Source organism: Pygoscelis adeliae, unplaced genomic scaffold, assembly GCF_000699105.1.
Source record: "Pygoscelis adeliae isolate BGI_AS28 unplaced genomic scaffold, ASM69910v1 Scaffold121, whole genome shotgun sequence".
NCBI classification, from domain to species: Eukaryota; Metazoa; Chordata; class Aves; order Sphenisciformes; family Spheniscidae; genus Pygoscelis; species Pygoscelis adeliae.
The window spans coordinates 8,808,092-8,818,707 of record NW_008824359.1 but is presented as its reverse complement, the minus strand read 5'-3'; the positions used below and the strand labels follow the sequence as shown (position 1 = coordinate 8,818,707).

Here is a 10,616-nt window from a genome sequence, read left to right as displayed (position 1 = left end):
GAGTGGTTAAAGATTGGACCAGGCTGCCCAGGGAAGTGGTTGAGTCCCCATCCCTGGAGGTATTTAAAAGACGGGTAGATGAGGTGCTTAGGGACATGGTTTAGTGGGCATGGGGGTGTTGGGTTGACGGTTGGACTCGATGATCTTAGAGGTCTCTTCCAACCTTTATGATTCTATGTGTGGAATACATAGAATTCTATGTGTCCACCATAGTGTCTGCTGGCTTTCTCCACCCAGCCCCACACGTGGTGGAGGGAGATGAATTGGTTATTGCTAGAAGAGTGCTTTGAGATACCTGCAGCCGAGGACATGCCACAATAAGGTGTCATTCAGCTGTATTTTAAGTGTGTGATGAAGCCTTGAAAAATTTCTAAATCTCACTTAATGCTATGTGAGGGAGAGGATTGGACTTTTTTTATACTTTGCTGGTATAATAACCCTTCTTTTTTCAGCCGGCCTAATAAGTTTCTGAGTACATTTGTGCCAATAATGTCCATTTCATGCCTGAGGAATCTGGTGTTTTTAGAGGCCCATTGAAATGTAAAAACTGTAGAAGAGAGAGAAATGTTTCAAGTTCCTGAATCAAATACTCTTCCCATTCCCTCTAACCTGTTTTTACAAGATTAGTTGCTTGCATTAAACCAGAAAAGTTTCCTGAAAATTCACTTTTATCTTTCTCAAGAGTTATATTTTCTGTCTAATAACACGATGTCCTCGTTTCCGCAGCTTGGGATGCAGCGTATGCGGTTGAGATCAAAACCTGGTCTTGCCTGGGGAGGCACCGTGCTTGAACTGTCTCGGGGAGATAGAGAGATGGGAGGAAGGTTTTCAGTCTCGGCCCCATCGTTCCCATCTCAAATCGCTGCCTGCAGGTCCCCGAGCGCTTCCTTGGTGTAGTCGCCCAGGGGAAGGTGCAGGGATTTACAAAAGCCACTGAATGAATAGTTGTCTGATGACAATTAGCTGCATCCTAAAAGTGCTGTAAATCGGGATTGTTTCTTTGAAAACAAGGCATCAAAGGCAATAGCTTTAAGTTGCTTCTAACTTTTTCTGGAGCTAATGTGGTGAATTGAATGTGCTTATCAAGGCTTGGAGGCATCCGTCTCCTTTGTAGCATCCTTCTCTTTAGGGAAGAGTTTAATGCCGGTGCACTGATCTCTCTATCCTCTGGGGTCCCCAGTTTCAGGCGTTTGAGGTAGGATCCACTTTACTTTCTCAATTGACAGTTGTTGCATCGTGTTATTGTTCAGCAAGTTATGGGAAGACAAGTCAATAAATTTGCTGGGTTTTTCCTTGGGATCTATCGATTTACAGGCTGCTTAAATCTTAAATACTCCCAGATGAAAGGCAGGAGTACACCTATTTTCTGTGAAGTGCAAAATCTGAACACTAACACTTCCAGACCTGCAAAACTTCAGACTTGATGGAGTAACCTGAAACGTGCCCGTTGCAAAACTTGTGCCATGGTTTGCCTCCTGTCCAGATCTTTACAAGGCAAGAAGGTGGACCTGACTCCAAAGCTCAGGTGAAAAACAGCCCCGACTTTGTTGGGTCATTGGACCTCTGAGCTAAACATCAAAACTTTACCTCTCTCTTGATTTTGAATAGCAGCCAAAGCTCAGATCTGGCCCTGGATTCTCTTTAATCTCTTGCACAGTCCCTTTGGAAGTGGGTGACACCCAAACATAGTTGCCGCAGGGGCTCGCTCTGGCAGTGGAAGAGCTTTAGAAGTGGCTTGACCACGAAATGCAGGACAGTGCTGTGGGAAAAATCTCCGTGCTGCCGTTTTCAGCTTTGGGGAGCAGAAATGAGTTGATGTTTATAGACGCAGTACCTGAATCTTTCCTGAGAAGCCGCGATGGAAGACCCACGGTGAATAGGAGTCTGATAAATTCAAAGCAGGATCTACTTCCCAGCACATCAGTGAGGCAGAGAGGGGTTTCTGCTGCTCATCCTGGTGGTTCTCACTCTTTTGTCCTTTATCTGTCCATACATCTTCAGCTGGCAAGGCAGGACCTTGCCTGGGAAGCAGGATACCAATTTGCTATGGACTCAGTCCAACTTCTGCTCATCCTATGGGTAAGACACCTGCAGACTTCACTGAGATCAGGCTTTCTGAGGAAATACCATCGTAACAGCAGAGACGCAGTGTGGCACGCGCTCTTTAGCAGAAGGCTAAATAATGTATCGGTGCTGCATTTAATAACTTTGCAAACTTCCTAGAAGGCAGGATCAGTAACGGGAGCAAAAAGTTGGTGGTCACGAGACTTCATCAGGAGAAACGGTGCTGCTTTCAGAAACCCATCTTAAATAGTCATGGAGCTGGAGAGAGTGATGACCGGTTCCCAACTGGTCCAGGCTGGAATTTACTGGAGGGGCCCTTGCCTGTGTCAGAAACCACGAAAGCTCCTCTCAGGTGTTTTTTTGCAATTGCTGCTGATCCTGAAGTCTTCATGAAGCAGTTGAGAGCTGGTGTGCGGAGTGGGCTGCCTGTGTGCTGACCGGGAAAGGAGCCAGCCACATGTGGGAGGCAGAAAATTTCCTGAGGCATTTAACCACTCATGTAATAAAAATGGATCCTGTAAATGCCATGATGCACTGGGTGATTAATTAGAAAAGGGCTGGAAATGGGGGCTAATGGCTCTTAATTAAAAAGGTGAAATGCCTGTGTCCCACTGGAGGCGTTCAGTGGTCCCCACCAAGGTCTGGTTTGCTGCCCTGTGTGATGTTTTTGGTCTTGTCATCGTATCGGTTTGCCAAAGTGCTCTTCCAGTCCAAAAAGCAACTCTGAGCAGGGCCCAGCTGCCCCACCTAGAGCTGCATCCCCTCATTCTGAGCCAGCAGACCTGGTCCTCTTGGTGCAGCTGCAAGAGCACTTGGGTTTGCTAAAGCCATTTACAGATACAGCCGTGGCGATGTAGGAGAAATTTTAAATTCTCCTTGTTGACAATTTGGGGACCACTCTTAGCACCTCTCCTTTCCTGGTTGACGCATCCAGAGGATGCCCACAGCATGTTGGGTTTGGTGATGCTTCTGTGAAGGTAGTTTTCTCGAAACCTGCACTGGCCTCCTTGTGTCCAGGTCTTCCTTGGCCTCCTGGGCCAGCGCCTTAGGGCTGTACCGTTCCAAACCTCCTGGTTTTTTGATTCCTGTCTTACCAGCTGCCTCCCCCAAGTCAGTGTGTGGAGTTGCCTCCTCTCCCGCTTCCCTCCTCATCGTCCATTCCCACCGTGATTCCTGCAACCTCTCTTTTCCAGCAGTTCCCAGATAGAGAAGATATCCCTGGGAGCATCTGCTGGCTCACGCTAACTCTGAAAGTAAATACAAACGCCGTGCTGATTTTTATCATGCTTCTCCACCTTGGGAGGGAGAGGGGGAAGAAATTCCTGTGCCAGCATTGTCTGTCTCTGCTTTTGCCTTCTCCTGTGGGCACTAATTGCATCGCAGCCCTCCTGGGGTGGGCGTGCTGCTGGCTCGGCTCTGGCCCTGCTCCACCGCGGTTTAGAGCTGCATAATTTGTTCAACTCCCTGCAATAAATTGTTCGTGCTGTTGATGGATCTTCAGTGAAATATTTTAATGCGTTCTTGTCGAATGTTCCATTCCTCCCTCCCCCAGCAGCTATTGACAGATGAAAGCACTAACACTGGCTTTACATGGGAATTTAATTGTACCAGCTGTCACGCAGATCCCCGATAAAAATATTTTCCACTGTTAATGGTTTCAGTGTGAGCTTTTTTTATGTGATCAAATGTAATCTTATTTAATGGAGTTTTATTGCCATGACGCCTTATTCTTTTCACCAGGCTGGACTTTATTTTTGAGTCAAGAGAGATTGTTCAGAGGAGAGCCAGAGAAATGACTGGAGGGATTGAACGGGATGGGAAGGCTGGGATGAACTGAGTGACTGTAGATCAGCCAGGGCAGGCCAAAAGTCTAAGAGCAAGGGAGAGAAAGGGTCCAGCGTGGACAGGGCAGTCAAGAAGAGGGAGAAGTTCAGCCTGATTTTACACGTGTATGGCTGGGGATAAGGGAAATTGCACCGTGGGGGCGTTGGAAGAGTTTGGAGAGAGGGAGGCATTGCAAACAAATTATGTCCAAGGCAGAAATTGTGGGTAGTTGCGGAAACAATTCAGTTCTGACCAGCGCTGGAGAAATGCTGCAAGGGCCGCTTCTTCAGTGGCTGTAGGAGAGACCGGCCATGTTTCCACCTCTGGATGATGCTTCGTTATTCCAGAGCCACCCTTCTGCGCGCGAGGGGGCAGCGACCGCAAGCACAGCCGTTACAGCTAGTACCTGGCATCACGGGGCTTGGGTTTGGCTTTTGGCAGTCCTGTGAGACGGGCAGGAGGCAGCAGGTAAAAGGGTTGGAAGCTGGAGCTGGCGCCGGACTGAGCTGATGCTTTTTGCTTAGAAAGCGTTTCCCCATCGCAGGGGCTACGAAGCAGTGCCAAAATGCTGGACTGCCGCAGCTGGTGTGTGCAGCCCCAGTCCCTAAATCTCTTCTGTGGGCTTGTACAGCCACTATAACCATCATGTGTTCGTCTCTTAGGTTGTCCGCACAGAGAAAAACAGCCTGAACAACCGGTTCCTGCCATGGGATGAGATCGAGACGGAGGCCATCCTGTCCATCGATGACGATGCTCACCTGCGCCACGACGAGATCATGTTTGGGTTCCGGTGAGTCGCCTCTGCACACGTAGCCTTTAGACCCAAACTGATGTTTTCCGCATCCAGGGTCTGCTCAAGTGCAGCGTGGCCTCGTGGCTAAAGCTGGGGCTAGAATTAGGACTAGCGCATCCCTTCCCATGGCTTTCCAACTCAGTTTCTTGGAGGAGCTAATGAACTGTTTAATGAGTGCAGGCAGGCAGGCTGATGGCAGGTTGTCCAGGCAACCCTAATTCTCGCGCTTCTTAACCTCAACTCTTCAGCTTTTGCTGTTCTGATAATGTTCCCTTAATGGTTTAGGGGGTGCGTGGCTTCCTAGGATGGAAGGAAACTGGAAAACACATCCAAGAGACCGTTGCGTTCCATCCTTCATGTGCCGTTGGCAAGGCCAGGACATTCGCAGCCGCTGCAGGACGTGATGCTTGTGTGCTCGCGGTGGGCTGCCGTCCTCTTTGCTCGGTGTGACATTGGGATGTGACAGCTATTTTGGCATTTTTTTTCTGCAGAGCATGGAAAAGACAGTTGTTACACAGAAAAGGCTGGTGCTGGTTGCTCTCATTCCCACCCCCTTTCTGCTCCAGCATCTACATTTTCCCTTGATTTTGCCCTGGCCAAAAGCTTCCTGATTATGGGGCCAAGGGAGAAAGCAGTTACGTGGGCTCCTGCCGTGGGAGGTTTCTGCAGGCTGCTCCTGCAGCTCGTACAGCTAAACCTCGCCGACTGCCAGAGAGGCACCGGGGAGTGAGGATGGCACAAGGAGAGAGCGCTGGAGCTCGTTTGGCTGCGGCTCGTCAGCTCGCCGGGCCAGGAGCGGGGGCTGCGATTGCTAATCCGAGATCACCCAGCAGCTGGCTGGGGGGCGGGAGATGGGGACCAGCTCTCTGCTCTCACCGAAACATGTTGGCTCATGTTTGGGAGGAAGATTAAAAGGCACGAAATGCCTGGAAACCCAACAAGCTCTCTCCGAGAGATGAGAAACGAGGTGTTAAAGTGATTAAAGCAGGGGAGTAGGCGTCAGGACTCCTGGCTTCCCTTCCATGCCCCGTTTCAGGCTCTTTATCTGCACTTGGCTGTTTTCTTCCCCTCTTTGGTCTCCGTTTTCCTTTGCTCATCCACAGTGCCTGGCTGAGGCTTTACCGATTAGCCCTGGAGAGCATCAAATGAAAATGATAAGTGCCGTGTATTATTCTCACTCATATCCCTTCTTACAAACACTTTGTTCCCACAAAGCCTCCCTGTGTTAACACGTTCAGCCAGGGAAGGGACGGTGTCTCGGTGATTGAGTAAACCTTTGCCCATAACAACTGTGTTTTGTTGAAACTTTGCTTCGGGCTGTAATTCCTGGGGCCAAGAGCCTCTTCTTGCTCTGTTTGGCACTCAGGAGCGAGCTGGAGGTGGGCACCCTGAGCAAACCTTTCTGAGGAGCACACCCCAAATGATTCTCTGGAGAAATCCTTATTTTTCTGGCTGAGCTGGGAAGGAAAAAGTGTCATGTTCGTAGGAAAGTGAGATGTGGGAGCGGTGAAAGGGAATGAGTAGTTTCGACTGGCTTTTCAAAACAATCACACTGGATTGACAGAAACCGCAGCAAACAAGTGCTTGCTGGGAGGATGGTGCCAGGGAAGCTGCTGGCGGTGTTAATTACTCGGTTTTCATTACCAGATTATATTGGAGTTTCATTAATTTGAGTAGAGGATATAACAATAAACGCATCTTTGCTCCTGACTCTGTCAGTAAGTGTAATGAAAGCTCAGGGCTCTCGGAAGCTCAGTCTCTTCAGCAGCCTGCGATTGCCCTGCAGCCATCGCTTCTGTAGCTCTCCGCGGGAACGGGGGTTGTGGGAAGAACCCGCATCCACACGAGGAAAAAAACCAAAAGGGCCACTTTCTGCCGTATTTTGTGCCTGTGAAGAAGGGAAAACCCTTCCGTGTCCAACAGGCTCCTGCTTGGGACTTGTTACTTGTAGTCTGGAGTCGCTGGGTTTGGAGATGCAGCTTGGACACTAACCGTTAGGGAGATGGGATCGGACAATCCAACGGAAGCCGGCACCCCTGCCAGTGGAAGCTGGATTTATTTCCCAGGTTAGGCATTAGGCACTGATGTTTTTCTTAATTATTCCTGCCAGTGTTGCAGCTATCCTGTGGGATTTCTCTCGAGGAGAGTGAGCTTCAGATGAGAGCAGAATATTAAGCAAGCCCACGCTCTCACATGCGAACCTCAGGATTCAGTTCCCTGTGGCTCAACTGCGAGCGTGTGTTAGGGTGAAGGATGCGCTTACGGCCCCCGTGGTTTTTCCCATACGGACAGAGCCCGGGAAGCCACCGGGTGACGGTTTGGGATGGGAAGCTGGCAGTTTAGCACTCCAGACCTTCTGACTGGAGACACCAGGGTCTTCAGTATCTCAGCAGCTTTCCTAAAGGGAGCTTGATATTATTTCGACTTTATGGAGGAGGAAACTGAGCTTCTGGGAGACGGAAAGTCCCCGGGATTTGGGGGAAGAGGCCAGGAGACACTGGCTTCCTCCCAGGCCAAGCCCTGGCTGTTCTGGACTTTTTGAGGAGGGAAGTAAGAGTGAAGCAGCGCTGGCGTATGTGTCGTGCAGCGACGACCCTGCATGGGCTGCGGGAAGCTGGTGGCAAATGGAAGAGTTTCCCGTCTTGCTGGCTTTCACCGCCTCTTTCTCTGCCTTTCCGTCCGAGGTCTGAAGTTTTCCATTCTCTGTGTAATTCAGAAACTAATTTTGGCCACTGGGCTTTTTTGTTAGTTTTCTTTTAAACCTACAGAACAGCCCTTACGAGTTAGAAAATCCCTAATTCATGAGTTAGGTGCACTTTCCCTGTGGATAAGCAACTTGAACGTGCCTCTAGGAGAGGACCAAGGTGAAATGCTCAGCTTTGTACCAGGCAACGTTGGTCTGTGCTCACAGCCCATGCTTGGGGAAAGTTGGCTGAGGGATGCTTCAGTTCACATCTAACAGCTTTTAACCTTCAACAAGAGAAGGTCAACAAATTCTGTGTGTCCGTTAAAGCCAAGATTTCTGTGTTCAGCCCTTTCCTGCACTACAATAAGAAAGAAATCAGAGTTACCTTGGGGGAGACCTTGTTCACGTGTCACTCAGCCAGTCGGTCCCTCCCACCAACAGCGGAGCTTCGATGCTGTGGAGGTGGGCGAGCTTGTACTCAACAGCCTGTGTAAAAAGCTGTCTTTAGCACGTTGGAATTTTCCATATTTTTATTAAAAAAAATTAAATGGACTTTAAAGCAAGGTAGTTGCCCGTTTTACCAATGTTTATCCTTTTTGCCCCAACTACAACGTATGTTGGCCGTTCTTTGGATGAGCAGTTGCCAAACTTTTTTACGTATAGGCATCCCCATCACTTGCAACCCCACCTGGGAGCCGGTCCCTTGGTGTCGAGGGCATAGTCCTGTGTGTAGTGGTTCTCAGCCAGAGCCGTGCTCATCTCCGGACAGGCTCCCCGAGTTTGTGTCTCACTGAAGGGCTTTGTGTTTGCAGTGTCTGGAGAGAGGCAAGGGATCGCATCGTTGGCTTCCCGGGGCGCTACCATGCATGGGACATCCCCCATCAGTCCTGGCTCTACAACTCCAACTACTCTTGCGAGCTCTCTATGGTGCTCACTGGTGCTGCCTTCTTCCATAAGGTGAGATATTGTGGCCACAAAGCCCTGAGCTTTCCCTTCCTTCTCAGAGTAACCGGAGTCTGTATGTTTGTGGGGTGGTTTTTTTTAAAGAACAAATTTTGGAGCTCACCACTCCTTTTCCCTCGCTTCCTCCAAACTGAAACACGGCCAGCAACTGGTCTGTGTCCCAGCAAACGGTCTCCTCGAGGAGCAGCATATGTTTGTGCCACGGGAAAAGCACCACGGCGCTGAAGCAGGCGGATGGAGCGCGGGGCCGAGCGCATTTCAGCGATGCTCTCGGTGATGGTGAGGGCGAGGCCGGCCACAGGATTGCCTGCCCTGCGTCTTTACCGTAGCATCTTTAATCTTACAGACTCCCAAGTGTTGCAAGGGGTAATTCTCAGGAAGTCGTGGGTTTCTGCAGCTGCGTGGTGGCACGGGCTGGCTGGTAGATGTGGGAGGTGGCTGGTTTACGTTGGAAGGGAGCAGTGCAGAAAGTGGCTCTGTGATGTGTGCCTCTCTGTGTGGGAGAGGCAACGGTGGGCAAACAGACCTTGAGAAAAGGATGGGATGTTTTCCCGAGGGGATTGTCCTGAGCTGTCGTATCGTGGTGGGAAGGTGATCCACTGCTGCCGTGCTGACGGCAGCAGCAAAGACAGCAAGATCTGAGGGGGCTGAAACCATCGTTTCTTGATTTCTGAGGTCACAGGAGCCTCGGGACTTGGCGAAGGTTGTGGCTATGGGGTAGATTTGCTGCTGCTCTGGCTACAGCAGATCTCCTGGGTGCAGGATTAACTCCATTACATGGAGTGTCTCCACTGGCATTCTTGAGCTCTGAGTCATGTCCCAGCAAGCGGTCCTGATACTCACCTGTGGTGCGACGACTGCTGCAGGTCTGGTGCAGGTGGCGCCAGCGATGGGTGGGCGCTTGCTGCTTGGGACCACCTTGAGCAACGTGCCTTTTTATCCTTTTCAGTACTACGCCTACCTGTACTCCTACGTGATGCCGCAAGCCATCCGCGACATGGTGGATGAATACATCAACTGCGAGGACATCGCCATGAACTTCCTGGTCTCTCACCTGACGAGAAAACCTCCCATAAAGGTAAAGCGCCGGGCGGGAGTTTGTACTGGGCTTTGCGTTTCTGGAGAAACAGTGGTTTGGTCGATGTCTTTGAAAGGCAAGCGGCATGTTAGGAGGCTGCTCCGCTCCGAGGGAAATCTAGCTCCCTTTCTTTCAGAGCAGCCTGGTGCAGAAGCTGTGCTGTGCACGTGCTGCCCTTACCAAAATCTGGCTGCATCGCATCTCTGAAGTGCTGTGCTGCGCTGCAAGCGCGATGTGCTCGAAGCTGTCAGCGTGTCCCCTCTCCGGCCTCGAGGAGACGTAGTGTGTGTTCCAAAAGGTGTGAAAACTCAGTAGAGCCCTTAGAAGCAGCCAAATCCCCGCCACGGCGAGCGGATGAATTGGGGTTTGACTTACGCTGCAGCTCAGACCAAAGGGTTTCCTGGCTCAGCAGAGGCCCTTCTGAGCAGCTGATCCCGAAAAGACAAATTTCCTTCTTTCCATAACATACAGGGCAAGTAGGAATGATTTCCTTGTGGATTTTTGTGTAGCTTTCCAGAGACATTTAGGCTCATCTGCGTGCGGAGGGGCTGTTGGTCCAAACACCGCAGCCCAGCTGAAATTGCCCTGCCCTGTAATAACAAATGAATGTCAAAATTTTGAGCATGAATTTCGGATGCAGATCATTCTGCTCTTTATCGCTGCTGGCAAACTGCTCTTTACAGCCCTGCATATGTCTCACCGTAGCAGGCCAGCTGCCTTGGAGATGGGTCTTGGCCATAAGTATGACGGGTGAGTTTTTCTGTGCGGTGTCCTTCCCATCTGGAGCTACTGTGAAGTGGAGGTTGTAGAGTTTGGTGGAGCTGAGAGGAGAATCAGACAAAAACCAAAGGGCACTGCAATGGGACGTCTGATTCAAGACAGACAAGGAGGCCCTTTAATCAACGGGTGGCCCCTCAGCACCTCCTGAAAACTGAAGCCCCCTCCAAAGATCTTATTCTGGGTGCCTAAAACAAGAGGCGCCCCAAATTGCTAATTCTTCTGTAGCATCTGTGGCCAGCAGGGCGAGGGAGGGGATTCTGCCCCTCTACTCCGCTCTGGTGAGACCCCACCCGCAGCACTGCGTCCACCTCTGGGGTCCTCAGCACGGGAAAGACATGGACCTGTTGGGGCGGGTGCAGAAGAGGGACACGAAAATGGTCAGGGGGATGGAACACCTCTGCTATGGAGAAAGGGCGGGGGGGTTGGGG

The 10,616-nt window shown here is 50.6% G+C and overlaps 1 protein-coding gene across 4 annotated transcripts in view; it reads left to right on the top strand.

Annotated features, from left to right (window-relative positions):
• EXTL3 (exostosin-like glycosyltransferase 3) overlaps positions 1-10,616 on the top strand; it is a 114,472-nt gene that overhangs the window by 102,290 nt on the left and 1,566 nt on the right. For 3 of the 4 annotated variants that reach the window (XM_009319717.1, XM_009319716.1, XM_009319718.1), the window contains 3 exons: positions 4,551-4,678; positions 8,180-8,324; positions 9,280-9,408. In XM_009319717.1, the coding sequence (XP_009317992.1) occupies positions 4,551-4,678; positions 8,180-8,324; positions 9,280-9,408 (402 nt within the window). Of the gene's footprint in view, positions 1-4,550; positions 4,679-8,179; positions 8,325-9,279; positions 9,409-10,116; positions 10,159-10,616 lie in introns of all 4 variants that reach the window. The other variant, XM_009319719.1, reaches the window with a different exon arrangement.